The sequence below is a fragment of the Carcharhinus amblyrhynchos genome, chromosome 16, assembly GCF_965287045.1.
Source record: "Carcharhinus amblyrhynchos chromosome 16, sCarAmb.v2.hapA, whole genome shotgun sequence".
Lineage (NCBI taxonomy): Eukaryota > Metazoa > Chordata > Chondrichthyes > Carcharhiniformes > Carcharhinidae > Carcharhinus > Carcharhinus amblyrhynchos.
This window is the reverse complement of record NC_137339.1, coordinates 29,419,551-29,441,718: the sequence shown is the minus strand read 5'-3', so window position 1 is coordinate 29,441,718 and position 22,168 is coordinate 29,419,551. Positions and strand designations below refer to the sequence as shown.

The following is a 22,168-nucleotide window of genomic DNA, read 5'->3' as shown; positions in this document are numbered from 1 at the left end:
AATGAGACACATGTTTCTGGTTCTACTGCCTGTGCAGTAGTCTGCTTTAACCTGTGTGCCACTGTGTAATTGCTGAGTCACTGCTGAGAATTTCTGATTATTTTATTATTTATTTGTTTTGCTATTGTGCGTGTTTGTGTCTGTGCGTTTATGTGTGCTGTTTTTAAAGACACACACTGATAACTTCATCTGGGGACACAACAGAGAGGACAGTTTTATGTTGGAATTAATCATTAACCCAGTGAAAATATGCACGGTGAATTTAGTTGAGAGTTTTGTAGTGCCTTTCCGTACGTTTTCAAGTTATTTTGATAAAGTCATCGGCAATTGCTGGTTCTCAGGAGAGAAAATATTATAAGTATTATTTTAAAAAAGGACAAAGTCTGTAAGAGTTCTCCTTGTAAAGAAATACATTCCTGAAGAGCGAGTAATTTCAATGTACCGAAGTCATTTAAAAATCTCTCAATTTAAACGTTTATTTGTGCCGTTCTCTGCACTGATCTGCTCCTGTGCAAAGGTTGGTTTGCATGGTTTTAGATATCTTAATGCTGACCTGGGAAGCCCTTATGTTAATTCCAGCTGATATTGAATACATTTATTATTACATTCACCACCTGCAGCAATGTAATATTTTGCTCCAGTACTTCACTGTATTTCTAATTCTATGAGAAGACAATGTCTCAGTGCAGTACCAGAGCTGATGAGACAAATGGTGTTCACGAAAAGAAAGTTCCTGTCAGTTATTTGTCAGAGCTTCATTACCTTCAGACTAAATGAATACAGTGTTGCTTTGTACCTAACCATCAGCACATTCTGATTGTTGGGAGAGAAAATACTATAATTTTTTGATGAAGGGGCAATGCCCCCAAGAGTTCTCCTTGTGAAGAAATACATCCCTGCAGAGCAAGCAATTTCAATGTACCAAAGTCATTTAAAAATCTGGTAATTTAAATGTTCGTTTATGCCATTCACTGCATTGATCTGCTGCTGTGCAAGGCTTGGTTTGCATGGTTTTAGATATCCTAATGCTGACCTGGGAATACCCTCATGTTAATTCCAGATGATATGGGACACATTTATTACTGCATTCACCATTTGCAGCATGCATGTGCGTGTTCCTTCTTTTAAAAATATACTATGAGAGTACAAGATGCTACATCCTTCGCAAATCCCAGAAGAATGCATCGTTTTATCTTAAAATTCTGCCGGTTTCTATAGCTTCCAAGCTAAAAGCCCAAGCATTTGGGCTTGGGTGTATGTTAACTTCTATGTGAAATATCCTTCATGTTAATTATGTAATCTACTCACTGTACTGGCTGTTAATATTTTGTTTTAATCAGTAATTCTTAAATTTATTCATTAGTAAGAGATGTAATTTGTGATCTCGCCATTAAAAATGAGATGCTTTGGCACACTGCAGCTTTTGTGAAAGTATCACTATGACATTGCCAGTTGTAGCTGGAAGCATTCGGTGTTTGTCCGTGTTAGCAATTAGTCCACGTAGGAGGACAAACAGCAATGTTACAGATAAGGAAGAACCATCAGTGTCAATTGTGGGGTAACTGCTGCTCAGTTTGAGTGGCATTATACATTGATGGCTTCCTCAGAGTGCAGTCCATGCCCCATTCCCTTAGCTGAGGTAAAGGTTTAAAGCTTATTAGTCACAAGTAAGGCTTGCGCTAACACTGCAATGAAGTTGCTGTGAAATTCCCCTAGTCGCCACAGTCTGGTGCCTGTTCAGAACAATGCACTTAACCTAAGGTACTTGGAAATTCGGGGACCAGAGGAAGTAAGTCAATTCTACAGTTTTCCAAGAGAAAAATTGTGGTGATAGAGCTAAGAAAAGGTCAATTGAGACCACTTCTATTACTCCAAAGCCAATTCTAACCTTAGAACCTAAAGGTCAAATGTTATGATGAACCCCGTATTTGACCTAAATATTTTTTGATAAAATTAAAACTTTTACATCAGGCACAAACCATTTTGTCAGTAGTAGTGGTGAAAAAAAATGCCTACACCAGTGGCAATGGTGTTTGTGGTGTCTGTGAGTGTGTGTGTTTAAGAGAGAAAAATATTTATCAATAACAGGAGATCAGAATGCAAGAAAACCCAACAGAATGCAGTTTTACCTTTGGGATCGAGTGTATATTAACTTCTTTCTGAACTATCTTTCATGTTACTAACATAATCTATTCAATGTATTGACTATTACTATTTTGTTTTGATCAGTAATTCTTAAACTTATTCATTAGTGAGAAATGTAACTTGTGATCTCACCACTAAAAATGGGATGCTATTCACAACACTGATCCCCGTCTTCTCTTTTCTCTCTCTTGCTCTCAGTGGTATATTCCACCTTTGATCATCATCGCTACAGTTAATGGTAATCTGCCAGTTATTATAGTCATGGCCGTCGCTGCTGGTGTTAGCCTTGCCGTTGCTTTCTTGTTACCATGGTAAGTTTGTGCAATCACTGCTGTTGTGCTTCAGATTGAACTTTGATCCAAAGGGGCTCAAATAATGAGTTGAATAACCGAATGACTGTTGCACTGATTCCTGTTTCTCCCCTTGAATGGGAAAAGACAAGTAGAGCATAAAGGAAATGAAGGATTTTGTACATCTGACCATGTTACCATGCTCTACAGTGACACTGTGGTTGGCACTACTGCCTCACAGTGCCAGGGGTTCAGTTCCAGCCTTGGGAGACTGTCTATCTATGTGGAGTTTGCATGTTTTCCCCATGTCTGTGAGGGCTTCCTCAAGGTGCTCCAGTTTCCACCCACAATTCAAAGATGTGCAGGTTAGGAGGACTGGCTGTGCTAAATTATCCCTTAGTATCTGAAGACATGCAGGTGAGGGGGATTAGTGAGGTAAATATGTGAGGTTGCAGGGATAGGACCTGGGTAAAATGGTCTTTGAAAGAGTTGGTGTAGACTTGGCTTCCGTCTGCACTGTAGAGATTCTATGTTAGGTTATGTTCTATCCACCAGCCTCGTGTACGCCTGTCACTACAGGTCAAGTATCAAATATGAAATCTGAAACCATTGCATTTCAGATAATTTCCATTTTGAAACTTCTATTACAATAGACTAGGCTAGTTACAGTCTAAAGTAAATAAAATGACTAGAAAAGTAAGATGTACCTCTGAATAATAAATACAAGGGACCTGAAAAGGGGAGAATGTGCAAACTCCACAAAAATCGCAAGTGCAGGCAAACAACTAGTCTCAAACGTTCCTGCTGCTACTTTTTGTGCAATGATTTTACTTGACAATAAATTGTGCTATTGGGTTTAGTCACTTACTAGGGTCTGACAGCATGGTAGTCTTCATATTTCAGAGCAGGAAGGGGAGCGGTGGGCAACCTAGAAATCTCCAGTGTAAAACACCAAGACGCAATCATAGAAAATCCCTGCATAAGGAAGCCATTTGACTCATCGAGCCTGCAGTGACAACAATCCTATCCAGGCCCTATCCCTGTAACCCTACGCATTTACCCTGCTAATCCCCCTTACACTAAGGGGCAATTTAGCATGGCCAATCATCCTAACCTGCACACCTTTGGACTGCGGGAAGAAATTGGAGCACCCGCAGGAAACTGACCCAGACAATGTGCAAACTCCACACAAACAAGTGACCCGAGGCTGGAATTGAACCCAGGTTCTGGTGCTGTAAGACAGCAGTGCTAATTACTGTGCCATCCTGAATAAAAGGATAGGAGCATGCTGGTGAATTTGTATGGTGTGTAAGAGATCAGTAAGAACCTTTTCGTAGGGGACATTGGTCTGTTTATGGAGAAGTTCATCCGCAATAGCATCAGTACTGATTCACATTTGGCAAATAGGAACTGCATTTGCATTTGCATCGTGCCTTTCTCCTTTCCCTGTCATGTGAGCCAGACAAGAAGGATATCTGATTATTCTGAATTCTTTCTCCAGGTCGATGCTGCCAGATGTAGTGGATGATTTCAGAGCGAAGAACCCTCATTGCTTAGACCTGGAGCCATTGTTCTATTCCTTCTATGTGTTCTTCACTAAATTTGCAGCTGGGGCTTCCCTTGGATTTTCTACCTTATGTTTGCAGTACGTCAACATTTTGTATTTTCATTCATTAATTTGAATCTATGCCTTTTTACTGTGTTTAAGCTTTGTTTCTTTCATAATTCTGGGTGCTATTCATGATTTAGGTCCTGAAGTAACTATTGGCATGTTTTAATGTTTAGTAATTTGTAGATCTAATGTACTCTTTCCACACTTTTCCTTTCATTTTTTTTGAATGGTTGCATTCTCAGCATTGACATTGAGCCTGCTGTGGGTGTTAAGGTGTCATAGGTGATGAGAATAGAGTGCGGTCATCAAAGTAGACCTATGCTCACTCACCTGAGAGCTATAAATGTCAAACATACAATGATGTAGTTGATAAATAGATTGTGGTAATAGCAAAGGAGAATCATTAGATTCTCTATAGTGCACAAGGATGCCGTTTGGCCCATCGAGTCAGCACTGACCCTCTGAAGAGCATCCCACCCAGGCCCACCCCCTTGACTCATCCCCACAATCCAGGACATTGACCACAGCTAATCCATCTAACATACACATTAGGGACGATTTAGCATGGCCACTTTACCTAACCTGTACGTCTTTCGGACTGTGGAAGGAAACCCGGAAAAAACTCATGCAGACGCAGGGGGAATGTGCAAACTTCACAGAGATGGTGACCCAAGGCCGAAATCAAACCAGGGTCCCTAGAGATGTGAGGCAGCAGTGCTAACCACCATGCCATCAATCAATCATTTAGAACCTTTCCATTTCAAAAAGGGATGGTCTTGGGCCGAAAAGTAATTTGGTCAAGTGAACCAAAACACTCGATCCGTGAATAAAGCATCATTGTGCTCCAAAGGCATAAATGTGACACCATTTGTTTTCGAACACGCAGCAAGATGGACTGGCAAGGTTCTGAATTGGGTAAATTCAAAGAGAGCTTGAGTAGAAAGCAGTGTCAGCTCTGAATTTTGCCAGATTAAATAGGATTGGTTAACTGAATGGTTTCCAAGTTTACAGAGGGGGCCACAAGGGTGCAGGAGTCTGATGATGTGCGGACAATTCCTTGTTTTTAGTTAAAACTTCCTGGACTCCCATTCAACATCTGGCCACGATCACCATCTCACTGTTTGGGGAGGGTGAGAGCCTAGCTACATCCAGGGTCTTTGGGAACAGTGCCTGGAGGAGTTATAGGAAGGTTATCACAGTGCGCAATCAGAAAGCTGGAGATACTTGGCCGTATCTGGCTAGTTAGCTCTTTACATTGTGGGTGCCCTGCCAGGCTGCAGACAGTGCGGATCTCCTCTTGACATGATGCTAATATTACATTGTGGCACCAAATTACATCATTGGACCGTTTCAAATAGTTGCTTGTCTGCTTTTTAATGGAAACTTTATCTGTGAAGTGAATCACTGCCTATAATAATTCGCAGGCATCCAATGGGTTGGAACCATTTTTATTCTCAAGGGCCCCAGAGGGAGAGGACAATGATTAAAACTGAGTTCCAATGTCTGGATTTCAGTGATTGTTGAACTGAGACTATCCAGAGCACCGTCTCCCCATGAAACATATATTTAGGGTTGTGTGGTGAGGGATTTAGGACAAATTGAATAGAATTATTTAGCTACAGGGTGATTGTTGGGGAGAAAAAACAGTTGGTTAACATTAATGTTGGTCCCCACCAATCGGTTGGCTGTCAGGTTTGTTAGGGTTCTCGTACGGTTTTAACTGAGTATAATACTTCCATCGACTTCTCGCCTTTGTATCAGCAAGCACGCATGCATCATCTGTCATAATTACCTCATATGGTCCACACCACCGCAACTGGAGACCACTGTGCTCTGGACTTTTACCCTTTCACCGTATTGTGGTACTACTTATTTTTTAAGTTACAGATCTTTCTCTAAATCCTACACTGCCTGTCAGTCTAACCTTTTTTTAACAATGCGGTCTTACTCCTTAAATCTTGTCTCATTTATTATCCTTGATCACTTCTTTATCTTTAGCTTTTAAGTGGGATGATCTGTGCACCAGGAAAATCCATTTCTTCTTTTTAGACTTCTCCTTCCTCCTGTTATGATTTAAAGTTTATTAATACATTAACACTGCAATGAAGTCACTGAAAATCCCTGAGTGGTCACACTCCGGGCGCCTATTTGGGTACACTGTGGGAGAATTTAGCAAAGTCAATGCACCTAACCTGCACATCTTTCGAACCGTGGGAGGAAACCGTGCAGACCTGGGGAGAATATGCAAACTCCACACAGACAGTGACCCAAGCTGGGAATCGAACCCGGGTCCCTAGCATTGAGGCAGCAGTCCTAACCACTGTGCCATCTTGCTGCTACCAAATTTGTGTTAAATGTTAACTTGAATGTGATCTCTGAATGATTTGGATCGATGCTGCCTTCTCCCTGTTATTCCCGACCTGTCAACCACTTCACTTAAAATCATTCCAAATGACATCATTCATGCACTTAAAATATTCTCCAGTTCTCTACTTATCCATCTTACGGATATTCCTCATCAGGTATCTTGCCACTAGACCTTTAATAGTTCCCATCCAAATTAATTATCCTTTTTTTTACTAATGTGTTTAATTCTGTCCCACTTGTTTTGAAATCTATGGAGATTGCACCAGTGTCTTCTTCACTGTGGCCCCATTAACCATTTCATGCTATATTGTCAAGTAGTGTGCATGTCTGAGACCTGCTATTCGATGTATAATTGAAATATCATGCCAGCACGTTCTTGACTCTCAGGCAACTTATCAAAAGATTTTGAAGTCTTTGCTTGTATCTCCACGTGTGGTCCAGGGGCCTCAGGTGGCGGTCAGAGTATCAAATTCTGTTATCTTAACAAAACATAGACAAGGACACAAACATCACCAAGAGAAAGCTGTCAATTTACTAGCCCATCTATAGCTTCCTTTCACTAGAATATATATCACTGCCAGATCAAAATATTCCATTGAACTGAATTGCACTCAATATCCTAATTCCCATTAGCTGTTTAATTTCTGGTCCCTATCTTCTACCCATGATGACTTGTGCTTCATAATATCTTTAAAACAGAAATCAAGCATTTCTATTTGATTCCAGGCAATAACATATTTTGGTTGCTTGTTCTTTGCTCTAAATAAGTACTTCACGTCGTTAGTGTACGCTTAAACTAGACCAGATGCTGGGCAACATGACAGCTCAGTGACTATCACTGTTTGCTGTGCAGATACATGGATTTGGGCCAGTGTCTGCGGGAGTTTGCGCATTCTCCCCGTGCTTGCATGGGTTTTCTCCAGGCGTTCCAGTTTCCTCCCACACCCCAAAGAAGTGCTCTTAGGCTGATTGGTGTAAAAAATTGTCCCTAAATTAGTCTTCCCTCAATGTGGAATGCCATAAGCATAGACAAGGGTCATGGGTGGAGAGGGGACTCATAATGTCGAAATGGCGGTGCAGGCTTGTTGGGCCGAAGGGCCTGATTCCCTTGCTGTGTTGTTCTTTGTTCTTTAAATAAAATTTGCTAACAGCACATTTTTCCTAATTCTAACAACACTGTCATTAGCTTTCAAATGTCCACTAATGCCCATCTCATCTCTTCTTGAAAAGAAACTTTGTTCTTAAATCCATAGAGACCACCTAAACTTTTGTATGTCATCTTTTTCTTAGAATCCCTTTAAATGTCTTTTTTTAGTCACCAGTGTCGTTCTTGTTATTCATCAAGTAGATCCTACCTTTAATTCCATTCTATCCTGTTCTACTAGTGCCTACCCTATTCTTGGCTCTCCATTCACTCCATTGTAACACAAGACAAACAGGGTCACATCAGTGCTACTCTCTAATCGCTCTTCTGTAACCCTGTTCACTTTTTCATCTGCACATCACACACATGGTCCTTTTCTTCCATGTTCATCTGTTGCACTGGGCTATTTCTCTAGTCCCTAACTATCATAATTCTCCCATTTGTGGTGCACAGTAAACTTTTCCTTTGAAAAGTTGTTTAATACTGGTGAATGCGAATCTTGCACTTCCCCCATCAATTCTGTATTTTATAACTCTTTTATAGATGTCTTCTCCCCTTTCTCTAGATTTGGTGTAGGGCTGACTATTTCTGCAATGCTGGAACTCTGCAAACAAATTCTCAAATGCATTGAAGCTATTGCAAATATTATTCCATTTGTAGTTGGCTGCCACAAAAAAATCCATTCTGCTTCAAGCTCCAGATTAATTCATCTGAACCTACCTGACAATTGAATACCTTAAAATCTTGTAATTACCAATTCTTGCAAAAATACATACACCTTCAGCTGTTAGTGGATAGAGCTAATTCTCTGCAAGCTTGAAAAGGGGTGGAGTAAAAGTTCTCAAATTGATGTCATTACATCATCACTCATCTGTTTTTTTATCTCCAACAAGCACTCGGGACCCAGGACTGATTCCATTTTCCAGATATAGATATAACTTCTCTGGGGGTTTGTTCTGTATGGGGAACTGATCTCGCCTTTTAAATTCCATTCCTCAGAATTCAATTCTAGAATTTTTCTTTTCATTGTACCAATTGTATTAAGAATATATCTTCTGACCTGACAAGTTTTCACCCAAAATCAATCCAACAGAGGATTTGCCATAATCATTTTAACTATCCCAAATTTTAATTAACCTTATCAAATTAAAATTATCACATTCCTGCACTTATTTCAAATTCTTCCATCTTGCGCTTAAAATTTCCACATTTCATTGCTTCCCATAAACCTGCCATTACAAATTAACATAAACACATGGGTTTCCAGGCAATTTAAAAACAAATGAACTGCAGGCTGTAATAATTAACTTTTCTACAGAACTTAAAAGGCTGAGGAATGAGCCAAGAAAACACACAATTATGTCACTTCACGTCATATAAAAAGCAAACTCTAACCACTCAGAACAAATTTGTTTTTTTTAAACCTTATTCATTTTGTTATGCTCCTCAACAGCTTTTTAAAATCAACTTTTGTTAAGGACGGGTAACTCCTGTGATATCACTCTCTGACTTAGTAAAAGTCGTCCTTATGACATTCCTTATCCCTTTGATAAGGAGCCATCCATACCATGGGTGTGGGACCATTATACAGAGACGGTTGGCCCCTTTTTCCCAATTCTCTCAATGTTCTTGGTGTGCGGCTGCTGTAAGTCCAGATAAGCCACAGTAGCTGTCTCAATTGTTATCACTTATTTGAGCTTCACAGCACTTTTTACTGCACAATGTGTTTTTGCCAACTAATTTACAATCTTCCTGGCTGAGGCAGAGTGATATTATTCCTGTTCCTCCCCGTTCACAAACTATAACTCAAGCTCTGTCTGCTTGGATTCAGCTTTTCCTGGTTTTAACATGTCTATTTGATTTAAGGTATCAAAACAGTTATAAAAGATAAACAAAAGTTCTAAAAGATATGTGCAAAATTGTGCCACGCCCCCTCCCTTTGCAGGAAACTTTACAGTACTTTGTTTCCCTGCACCCACTCAGAAGTGACTAACTGTGCCCTGTACGCTCCCACCTTCTCAGAAGCGTAGCTTCTCAAAATGTACTTTGCTATCTCTAGCCCCGGGAGCATAACTTCACAAAATGTAGTTTGCTGTCTCCAGCCCTCTACTGCAGAGCTCTTCCTGACTCTCCAGAGAGAAACTTCACAAAGGGAGTGAAGTACATCATCATGAAGTTTCTCTCTCAGGACTCCAATGATGTACTCCACTCCTCTAACACACTCCCTTAATATGGTCTGGGTTTACTCTGAATCCGGATCTGCCCGTTTGTCAGCTAAACCCCAGTCAGGAGTATAATCAAAGATAATGCTCACAAAACTGAGGTGCTGCCGTTGCATCCAGGCAGAGCAACCATCCTCTTTGTTATGGAGAAACATGCAGTTATTCAGCTATAGTGTACTTCACGCGCTCACTCTCAATCCAGGAACTAAACAGTCATTTAAAGTTGAGATCTAGTTACAAGAAATTCCATTATCAAGAAACTTGTTAACCAAAGGATACAGATTTAAAATGGTTGGCAAAAGAAATAGAGGGGGAATTTTTGTTTTTATTTTTGTTTTTTGATGCAATGAGCTATGATGGTCTGAAATTCCCTGCCTGCAACAAAGGTAGAAACAGATTAATGGTAACTTCGTAAAGCTGAAAAGGAGCATATCTGCAGAGCTTTGTGGAAAGTGCAGGGGAAGCTGGATTAACCCAGTTGCTATGTCAAAGAACTGGCACATGCATAATGAACCGAACGGGCCCCTTCTATGCTGTAGTAGGAGGGAATTTTAACATGGGTAAGATGAGTGTGAGGGATTTGTTGCAGATTGGGAGTTAAAGTGGAGGGTGAAAAAAAATTCATGCTAGTCAGGAACCTGACTCCCAATCTGCTGACTTTTGGGTTTTATGGAAATGAGAGCAAGTAGCTAACCAGCTCCCAGGAGGTACACGGCATTTTAAATATGATAAAGAGGTTGAAAGCCTCATTTAGTGAGTCTGTAGGCTTGAGTGAGTGGGACCAGATTGCCAAGGCATTTGCAAAACCCAGTAACTGAAGCAAAGTGAGGGAGAATTGGGGAAAGTTTAAGTCAATTTCCTTTACACCACTGCTTATGGATCAAGCATTAATGCTTCCCCTCAAGTATTTATAACTGAGTTAACTGATTTTTATCAGAATGTGCCACGTTTCTGTGACAATTTATTTCTCGCACCCTATCTCTTCCCTTTTATCTCTATTTTATCTCTGATCTCACTGTTACTAAATTACTTCTAAATCGGTGCGCTAATATTTTGATGTTTTGTGAGGAGCCTCACGCAATATCTTATAGAAGTCCATATTGACAATACTTAGAGACTCTAACTCACTAGATTTCAAAAAAATGCAACAAATATAAAATCATAGAATTCTACAGGGCAGAAGGAGGCCATTCGGTCCATCGAGTCTGCACAATCCCACCCAGCCCTATCACTACAACCCTGTGCATTTACCCCAGCTAGTCCCTCTGACACTAAGGGGCAATTTAGCATAGCCAATCCACTAAACCTGCACATCTTTGAACTGTGGGAGGAAACCGGAGCACCCGGAGGAAACCCACTCAGACACAGGGAGAATGTGCAAACTCCACACACACAGTGACCCAAGCTGGGAATTGAACCCAGGTCCCTGATGCTGTGAGGCAGCAGTGCTAACCACTGTGCCATAGACATGACCTACTCTTCACAAATCCATGGTGAGTCACTTTGATCTGCTTACTCACCCTGTCTTTGTCAATTTAGCTTAATATCAGTTGTGGAGAAGTGAATAGAATCTGACAAGCCTGTAGTTACCTGGGTTATCTCTCCCTACTTAAATAGTTGCAAGGCATTTGCAACTTTCCAATCCAAACCTGAATCTCTCATTTCTAATGCACCTGCAGTTTGCCTCCTCTATATACTTTATTCTGGGTGAAGCTATTTTACAAGAGGACCTACTTGTGTTAACACAAGTTAGAAAGGGAAGTCCAGAGACTAATTCTTGGTCATAATGCAATCCAAGTGTCGCAAACTTAGTGTTAACAGAAGTAAGCTGGTCAGTCTTACGGCCTTAGGAAGAACTGAAGTAGGGTTCAAGCCCAGTTCTGATGAATTCGAACTCTGCTTAGAGCTCATCAAGATAGGATTGTCAGTGTATGAAAGGAAGTCAATCTACATGGTTCTAAGCAATGTAAGTCTCCACGTGCAGTACCAGCTGGTTAATGTCTCGGCATTTTTTTTGACTGGACTGTTGCTGCAATAGAATTATTGAATCCCTACAGCACAGAAGGAGGCCATTCGGCCCATTGCGCCTGCACCAACAACAATCCCACTCAAGCTCTATCGCCATAACCCCATGTATTTACCCTGCTAATCCTCCTGGCAATAAATGATAATTTACCAGACCAATCAACGTAACCTGCACATCTTTGGTTTGTGGGAGGAAACTGGAGCACCCGGAGGAAACTCGCGCAGATACGGGGAGAGCATGCAAACTCCATACAGATAGTGACCCAAGGCCAGAATTGAAACTAGGTCCTTGGAGCTGTGAGTCAGCAGTGCTAACCATGGTGCCACCCTGCTGCCCTGCAATCTCTTGTCTTTTTTTTTGCTGTAGAATAATCTCAACCCATTTTATATTTTCTGGTTCTAAGGTAGTAAATCAGGCAAATTTCACAGGAGCCCCTACTGTACATTGTCAGCAGTCATAATAAGTACTGACTAAACACAATAGATCTTGAACTCTGTTTGGACTTTATTTGAATGAAGCATTGTGACACTGCTGATGATTAATAATATTGAATAGCCCATATGATTAGTGATGGGGCGGCACGGTGGCACAGGTGGTTAGCACTGCTGCCTCACAGCATCTTGGATCCAGGTTCAATTCCAGGCTTGGGCTACTAGATGGAAATGGTTGTGGGTTTGGAAAGTGCTGTCTAGGGATCTTTGGTGAATTGTTGCAGTGTACCCTTTAGATAGTTCAGAGCTCAATTAATGGTTCTGGGTGTTGCCTAGAAGCACTAACTGACACTGAGGGCGATTCTCGAAAGCACCACGCAGCTAAGACCAGGCTTACCGTTGCCTTGCAAAATGGAGCAGGCAAGAGCGCAGAGGGCCATCAACCTCAATCTAAACAGGTACCCAAATGCTCACTGATTAGGAAATGGATCTGCTCGGCTTAAATGATGGCATCCTTGTCATAGCACTTGAGCACCTCAGTTTGAATTTTGCCTTTCTTTTTCAAGGCTTTAAATCAGCAGCAACAATAAATAATGGCTCCCGCTATGCTGCTGACTGCTGCGTACTAACCAGTCCCAGATCATTTGCTGCTCTTGTTCTTGGCTTGGAAAATTTGATTCTGTTCATCTCCAGCCAGCTATCAAGCTCTTAATGAGCTTAATGATGAGTTAAATGAAGGCACCGGGGTTGGCAGCTGCCCTATCCCCTACTGCGTGGTCCTCGCCTTGAAAATTGCAGCATGTTCTGGAGGCATTAGAAGGTTGACACGACATGTGAGAATGCTAATTTCAAAGCGTGCCCCCCACTTGGTGTTTGAAAAGCCATCAACATGTGTCTTAATGTGACTGTGGTAATACAGACATCTGTAGACATGTACCATACCTCATGCCACCTCAGGGCAGCATGGTGGCACAGTGGTTAGCACTGCTGCCTCACAGTGCCAGGGAACCGAGTTCAATTCCTGGCTTGGGTCACTGCCTGTATGGATGCACACTCTCCCTGTGTCTGTGTGGGTTTCCTCCTGGTGCTCCAGTTTCCTGCTACAGTCCAAAGATGTGCAGGTTAAGTGGATTGGCCACAGGGACTGGCTAGGGTAAATGCATAGTATTATGGGAACTGGGCCTGATGGAATTGTGGTCAGTGCAGACTCAATGGGATGAATGGCCGCCTCCTCCACTGTAGGATTTTGTATTTCTATAAAACACAATGCAAACTGGCTGAACTCCAGCAGTGTGATGAGGGTGTTGTCTGGAGGATGCTTCCCACTTGAACTGAATGATGCATTGAGAAGCAAATGAATCTAATCTGCCATTTATTTAAATTCATTCATTGATGTTCATGTAAGCAAGATGTACAAAGGTGGGTGCTGATTCATTGTAATGTGCAGTGTTCCAGAGTAACACAGATACTTCAGTGCAGTGTGGGAAGGGGGTGGTGCAAAGAGTAAATATTGTCTTGGGGCTGCATTTTGGCTACTTACTCAGATAGGTCAAGTTCAGAAACTTCCCCACTCACTAGATCTGCTTCAGTAAAAAGGACTTCAAAACATGCCATTTTGTCTGGCTCTATTCTATCCTGTTCCCTCAGTCAGAGCATGGTGGGTGAGTACCATTGTGGGCTGGTTAAAAGCCCACCTCTCTGGGATTTTGTTCCAGTTGTTTTATAAATTGTTAGGCCCTCTAGCCTTCGTTCCTCATACTCATCGTGCCAACTGATTCTCACCCTTTTCTCATGGTCCTTCATGTCCTCCAGGCTTGCTCAATATCAAGTTGCTCAATATCCACAATAGACAGACCTCAGGAGCCATGTGGAGATGAGAAAAATAACCCAATCAAAGATATCTCCTTCCTTACACACTTGATAGTGAAAAAACTCCCATTCATAGAATTCATGCATTGTCCCTAAATCTCCTCAAGGGTTAATCTTTTATAAACCTAAGCAAAATTCTGTTCAGTGCCAACATCAAAAACATCTAATCCTTTAATAGCCTTTTTAAGCTGCCAGTGGAACTGTGAACTCAGAAACCTGGGCTGATATAATTGTAGCTTTTTAAAACTCAGCCAAACATTCATGATGACATATTGATAGCCCTTGTGGAAATGTCAATGAAGAGCTATATTGAAACTGCATGACTAAATGCAACTATTTTCTATCCTGTACCTGTCAATCTGTAGGAATTCTAAGATGTTAATCAAGCTGCCCAGCAGAAAGATTTTATCTCTAACTATCACAACCTTTTTTTTTAAGTTTAGAAAATGGGACATTTAAGTAACTTAAGATTGGTTTATTTGGAGTTTTTGGATCATCTCTACTAATTTGTAATCCCCATACTGTGGATTATGGCCCTGATGAGTTCAGCGTTTCCTACTCTGTTCCCTTTCCCTTGCTAGCAAATATTAAATTTGTGGGAAATTGGAGTGAGACTTCTGCATTCCAGTCCCCCCACTGCCATTTTTTAAGGATCCGTGGACTTTGAAAAATTCCATCCCAAATGTCTTATTGCATCATCTAGCCCTTTCATGGGCTTGTATGTTTAAAAGTCATGTACGTAATAGTATACAGTATCATTGTGCATAGAGCCTTTCATAATATGTGCCATATTACAAACACCAGAAGCTCATAGCTGTTCTATTATTTGTGTCTGTTTAGTTTTTCAGGTTACAGACCAGGCTCCTGTACGTACATTGCAGCTGTGGCAATGACACTGAAGGTGCTGATAGCTCCAGTCCCAATAACCCTGCTACTGATCGGTTTAATAATATTTTATTTTTATCCAATAAATGAAGCACGAAGAAAAGAGTTAAAGGTGGAGCTTGAAGGAGTTGTGTAAGTGTCTGGTATATAATCTCTCTTAATCTTTGTTTCCTACGTGTTGGAGAAGAGAATTGAATGAAACAGCGATTTGGTTCAAGCCTAGTTCAAAAGGGTCCCATTTATTGTGAAGCTTTATTGACGTTTCACCATGTGGTCGCACTCTTTACATACACCATCTTCAGTCGGAAAGAGGGAATAACTAATGAACATAAGAAATAGGAGCAGGAGTAGGCCATCTAGCCCTTCGAGCCTGCCCCTCCATTCAATAAGATCATGGCTGATCTGAAGTGGATCAGTTCCACTTTCCCACTTTCTCCCCATAACCCTTAATTCCCTTGTCTGTCAAAAACCTGTCTATCTGTGACTTAAATATATTTAGCGAGGTAGCCTCCACCACTTCAACAGGCAGAGAATTCCAGAGATTCACCACCCTTTGAGTGAAGACGTTCCTCCTCAACTCCGTTCTAAACTGTCCCCCCTTTATCTTGAGGCTGTGCCCTCTAGTCCTGCTGTCCTTTGAGTGGGAAGAATCTCTCAACCTCTACCCTATCCATCCCTTTCATCATCTTATATGTCTCTATAAGTTCCCCCCTCATCCTTCTAAACTCCAACGAGTACAGACCCAGTCTATTTAGTCTCTCTTCACAGTCCAACCCCCTCATCTCCGGTATCAGCCTAGTGAACCTCCTCTGCACTCCCTCCAAGGCCAAAATATCCTTGCGCAAGTGCAGTGACCAAAACTGCACACAGTACTCCAGCTGCGGCCTCACCAGTGCCCTGTACAGTTGCAGCAAGACCTCCCTGCTTTTATATTCTATCCCCCTCGCTATAAAGGCCAGCATTCCATTCGCCTTCTTGATCACCTGCTGCACCTGCAGAACATGCCATTAACTAAGACTGTGCTCATGTTAAAAGCAGCAACTGCCTGGGACTGTCTCTCAAGAAAATAACAGAACAAAAGTTATCCATTCCACCTCAAAACTCTTTTCAGAATATGTGCCATATTAGCAAGCTCTCACCACTCTAATCCTGTTTTAATTCCTTGATTCTCAAAAGTAAATGTGCAAAATTCCATCCCCAAATCTCCATTTTTCTTTTAAACACAAACATATGTTGCAAGTTGGAAAACATTTCAAAATGATTTATTTTTTCTGAAACACTGTCAGAACATTTGAGTGTTTCCATTACCCAAGAGATTATTGGGAGTTGTGGCTGTAGAATAAGATCAGATGCTTCCACTCGGCCTCTGAGCAGAAAATGGGAGAATTGCACAATGCACTGTATAGTCTGATTGTCTTCTGTCACGTATATGATACAGGGCAAGTGCTGGGCAGGTTTCTAAGGCAAAAAGTTTGTAGTTTTTTTTTTGGATGAAAGAATTATCCTTAGCCAAATGTAGCACGAGTGTCCAATTTGGATGTGCGGAAATGAAGTAAGTGTTTTAACATCTTCGCTGAAGAGTAGGTTGGAGAATAATTTAGTTGCTAATTTACCTGTAGCTTGGAATTTGAGGCGAGTGAGTAAATGGGTTTTTGTGAATGTCCCACAGTAGCAGCCTCTTTTGTAGCAAAAAATAATTTTTGTATTGAATTTCACAGAATTTGAAAGAGTTAGAATGAAAATGGGAATTACATTTCCTTGCCGAATCTGAAATTAAAAGTGCCTCAAATTGGTTTTAAAGTATTGTTTTGGTGTAACCAGCTAGATATGAAGATGAGCTAATGTAAGAATTATTTTTCAATCGCTTATCCTTTCTGACTTTTTGAATATAATTTCATTTCTGCGTACCCTCAGTTCTCTCCCTTCAGTGCTCTTAGCTAAATTGCTTGAGTTTCTGTGAGTCTTTGTCAAGGTTCCAGCCTGTCCCTCATCCAAAGAGCTGGTGTGTGGGTTAAATGCAGCTTTATATGCAGTTGGGAAATCACATGATTTCTGTGGGTGTAGAGAATTAAGTATGCTTTACGAAAGGGAAACATTACATTGACAGCTGGCAATTTATTTTCTCTTGAGTACAGAGTTGTGGAGGTTTTTTTTTCCATGTGTCCCTTATGCCATTGCTTAACCAGGGAATCCCTACATCGCAGAGAGAGGTCATTTGGCCCTTTGAATCTGCACCAATTTTCTGAAGGAACAGTCCATAACTCCACATATTTGCCCAACCTATACATCTTTGGACACTAAGGAGCAATTTAGCATGGCCAATGCACCAAACTAGCACATCTTTGGACTGTGTGAAGAGCACCTGGAGTAAACCCAAGCAGACATGGGAAGAACATGCAAACTCCACACACCCCAATTGTACCCGGGTCCCTGGCACTGTGCCACTGTGCTGCCCTGAATAGTTTGATTGAATTGAAGGTGAAAAGATTAGAATCAAATATTCTCTGTGTTGCAAGATATAATATTTGGTTATCTCTCCCTGTAATATTGCTCGTTATTTTTGTCCTCTGGACCATTACTCCCTTTGGGGCAGAGGCAAAGGAACTGCTTTCCAATGGCCAATCCTGCTGTTTACCCAGCTGCCAGGATGCATGCAGCTGTACCCAGTGAGAATTATGTTTCCATTTTACTGTAGCACAGTGAGTAGCACTGTTGTCTCATAGTGCCAGGGACCTGGGTTCAGTTCCGGCCTTGAGTGACTGTGGAGTTTGCGTGTTCACTCCATGTCTGTATCGGTTTCCTTCAGGTGCTCTGGTTTCCTTCTACATATCAAAGATGTGCAGGTTAGATTGATTGGCCATGGTAAATTGCCCCTTTGTGTGAGGGGGATTAGGAGGGTAAATATGCAGGGTTACAATATGGTTACAAATATGGGGATCAACAGGTGTTATTCAGATTGGCGGATGGTGACTAGTGGAGTGCCCCAGGGGTCGGTGCTGGGGCCTCAGCTTTTTACCATTTATATAGATGATCTGGAGGAGGGAACCGAGTGTAGAGTGTCGAAATTTGCTGATGACACCAAGATTGGGGGAACGGCAAATTGTGCGGAGGGTGTGGAGAGTCTGCAGAAGGATCTAGATAGGCTGGGCGAATGGGCCAGGAAATGGCAAATGGAATTTAATGTTGGCAAGTGTGAGGTGGTCCACTTTGGTAGGAAGAATGGTAGGAAGGACTATTACTTACGGGGCGAAAAACTGCAGCAGGCGACGGTGCAGAGGGACCTCGGGGTCCTTGTGCATGAGTCGCAAAAACCCAGCTTGCAGGTGCAACAGGTGGTCAGGAAGGCGAATGGGATGCTGGCCTTCATAGCGAAGGGGATTGAATATAAAAGTAGGGAGGTCTTGCTGCAGCTGTATAGGGCATTGGTGAGGCCACAACTGGAGTACTGTGTGCATTTTTGGGCGCCGTACTTACTCAAGGATATTTTGGCCTTGGAGGGAGTGCAGAGGAGGTTTACTAGGCTGATACCGGAGTTGAGGGGGTTGAGCTATGAGGAGAGGCTGAATAAACTGGGCTTGTACTCATTAGAGTTTAGAAGAATGAGAGGAGATCTCATTGAGATGTATAAGATGATGAATGGGATGGATAGGATAGAGGTGGAAAGACTCTTCCCGCTCAAAAAAGACAGTAGGACTAGGGGGCACAGCCTCAAGATAAAGGGGGGGCGGTTTAGAACGGAGTTGAGGAGGAACTTCTTCACTCAAAGGGTGGTGAATCTCTGGAATTCTCTGCCCGTTGAAGTGGTGGAGGCTGCCTCGCTAAATATTTTTAAGACGCGGGTTGATGGGTTTTTGATAGGAGAAGGGATTAAGGGTTATGGGGAGAGGGCGGGAAAGTGGAACTGAGCAACGACAGATCAGCCATGATCTTATTGAATGGCGGGGCAGGCTCGAAGGGCTGGATGGCCTACTCCTGCTCCTATTTCTTATGTTCTTATGTTCTTACAGGAATATATGGTGCCTGGGTGGGATTGTTGTCAGTGGAGGGTCAATGAACTGAATGGCCTCCTTTTGCACTGTAGTGATTCAATGATTGTAGTTACTCCCTTTCCGAAGCAATATGGCTAAAAGTCAGCAGAGTTGGGGATAAAGTGGAGGGAGAATGAATCATGCAATTGCAAGAAATAAAGCTGTCCTAATACACTGTGCCAGTGAATCCTGAAACTAATTTCTGGTACACATTGAGGAGCTATTCAGAGCTCATTGCAGTAACATTTTTTTAATTTATAAGTTACACTATTACTTTGGAAATTACAGTTTCCAAAAACACAGGTAATTAAAGGACCTGAAAAGATCTGAGAGAAAAGCTTTGTGTTGGTGGCCTGAATCATACTTAGTTGTTGTGTAATTTTATAAATGATGACTTTGTTTCCCTTTGCCATGCAGAAAAAGCTGGGAAATGGAACTGGAGGAAAATACACTTTAATAACAAGTGCATCCATTGTAGCAACTGCGACCTTTGTGGATTCTGGCTTCAGCTGGATTGAGATGCAGAATTCTTGGAATGCAGATGTGTGGGTTCATGGTCACCAGAGTGCGTCTCCTTGGGTAAATAACCAGATATGGCTCGTTACAGAGCTGTTGCATAGAAGGCAGCACCCAAGTGGAGGCTGAAGAGGACCTCCTCAACCCAGACACCATCTCTTTACCATCACAGCTATCCCACAAGCTGAAACTAAAATAAAGAGAGTTTATATCTTTAGTTTTTAAGAAAGAAAACATTTCCCAGTTTGTATCTAACCGCCCACTAAACCCTCTGCAGGACAACTTCCTGACCAGTGTTATGCTTACTCTGGTGCTTTGAACGAGGTGTGCGTGTCTTGTTTTTCTTCTGCTTCACCCCTTCATCTCAAGATGTGCTTTACCTCATCATTCAGGTCACCAGTTTGTGCCTTTTACTGAAAATGAACAAAATGCAGAATGTGATCGCACTTTCTGGTTAAACATTCATTGTCTCCTGTAATAAAAACAATTTGACTTATTCAGTTAATCAGTTGCCCAAGTAATAAATGGATGAAATTATAGAATGCTATCTGCACCAAAAAAACTAATTAAAAGCAAAATAATTACACGTAACAAAAAAAACTGCATTGTCTTTTCAGCTATTGTCAACCGATAGTTAAAAGGCCTTGATTGTTAGCAGATTAGTTCCTCCAGTTGCCCTGACTAACACAAGAACAAGATTAATTGCATTTTGCAGCAAACTTTAAACTTTTAACCAAAGATATTCATAATACCCCGTAAGTGCTGCCATAAGCAACACTCGAGCATAGGAATCAAACTGTGTGGGAGCGGCTTGGCTCAAATCAATGCTGTAATCATTGCCTAATCCCAAACCCTCTTTTGCATTTTAGTTCCTGCACTGAGCCATTGCCTGAAACATATTGTGACTTGTGTGACAACAAAGCCATATCACACAGCCGAGTCTCTTGAGGTTAACAGCGATTTGTTTTTAAAAATAAAATTAAATCAGTACACTTGAGACAAATGTTGATAGATTCTTGTTGTTTCCAGGAGCCGATGTAAAGTTTCAACTTGTGAATGAAAATTATATAAAATACATCAGTTATAAAAGGAAGGATTTTGCCATGGGATGTGTAAATATTGCATTGCTACTTTGGCAATGTTACAGGATTTTAAAAAGAAATTTGAAGATAACTTGAACTCTTGATTTAAGCATGATTCATTCTGTTGTTTTTTTTAAAACCTTGCTGCACGGTTTGTGGTGATTCTGAAAATATTCTCTTGCTGTTGGAATTCTTTTTAGATCATTGATGTAATCTGTGTTATAAGCAGCTTCTTGGGCAGGAAGCTAAAGACAACCACTTCCTGCCCATATTCATAAATCAGATTTGCTGAATTAGTGAAAAGAATTGAGCCGAGTGTTTGCATTGGACACAGAAGGATGTTGGACAATGGTTCTTTGGGTCAGCACTGAAAGGTTACCTAGTCAGATTGTTAATGTTTTTCGTCACAGAGTAGGTGTGAAATATAACTAAAGACAAATTAAAGATGTAATTCAGAAAACGTAGTCAGGTATTCATTTGCATTTGACAATGAAGAGACTTGCAAAAATGGGAGCAAGTCCAATGAGCAAAATGGATTTATTTAGGCAGGCAATCCAAGCCAGTGGTTGTAACTAATAACAAATATAATCACTCAAATAGGAGGGTGAAGGAGGCAAGATTACGTTGATGATTAAATACCTTTCTTTAAGGCAACAAATGAAAGTTCCTGGGACAAGGACCAAAGCAAGCCAGTTTAATATTGGCCAGACTATTACTGTGTAGACAAAATCCCAGACACAGTTTGTTTCATAGCATTTCTACTCATTCTTTATGTATGTATTGTATATGTTTAGGAAATAATTGATAATTTATTGTAACTTTCTGAAAGCTTGGATCTGTAAAAGAATTTGCTGAAAGTTTATATTTTGTATTCTTCCAGATGGGGGCATGATGTATACTTTTTCTGTGCATAATATTTATATATTAAAAAAAGTCACTTTTTTTGTTGTTTCTTAACTATTTTGACTTCAACTTGTACTATGAGTAGGTGGGCCTGCAGATTTACATAGATTTCAAATTAATTTAATGTTTTCATACACAACCCTACAGCTTTGAGCTAGAAATGTACAACAGCTTATTCTTTAAATATAATGCAACTCTAATTTTTGAAAGCTTGTCAATCCCATATGCTTTCAAGCCAAAAGGCATATCATTCAGCTCATTCAATGGCAATAATATACTTCATAGAAATCCTACAGTACAGAAAGAGGCCATTCGGCCCATTGAGTCTGCACCGACCACAATCCACCCAGGCCCTACTCCCATATCCCTACTATTTACCTGCTAACCCCTCTAACCTACGCATCTCATGACTCTAAGGGGCAATTTTTAGCATGGCCAATCAATCAACCTCACCCGCACATCTTTGGACTGTGAGAGGAAACCCACGAAGACACGAGGAGAGTGACCCAAGCTGGGACTCGAGCCCAGGTCCCTGGAGCTGTGAAGCAGTGGTGCTAACCATTGCGACCATGCTGATTACTCATAAAATTTCTGCACGAGTATTACAAACATTTCAAAGTGGCCACCACACAAAGTGCAATAGTTCTC

The 22,168-nt window shown here is 41.2% G+C and overlaps 1 protein-coding gene across 1 annotated transcript in view; it reads left to right on the top strand.

Moving 5' to 3' along the window:
- LOC145353931 (sodium-dependent lysophosphatidylcholine symporter 1-like) overlaps positions 1–21,560 on the top strand; it is a 55,602-nt gene extending 34,042 nt beyond the window's left edge. The window contains exons 11-14 of the mRNA XM_080204937.1: positions 2,344–2,456; positions 3,937–4,080; positions 14,947–15,123; positions 19,437–21,560. Of these exons, the coding sequence (XP_080061063.1) occupies positions 2,344–2,456; positions 3,937–4,080; positions 14,947–15,123; positions 19,437–19,476 (474 nt within the window). The 3' untranslated portion in view covers positions 19,477–21,560. The remainder of the gene's footprint in view (positions 1–2,343; positions 2,457–3,936; positions 4,081–14,946; positions 15,124–19,436) is intronic.
- Positions 21,561–22,168: the final 608 nt, after the last annotated feature.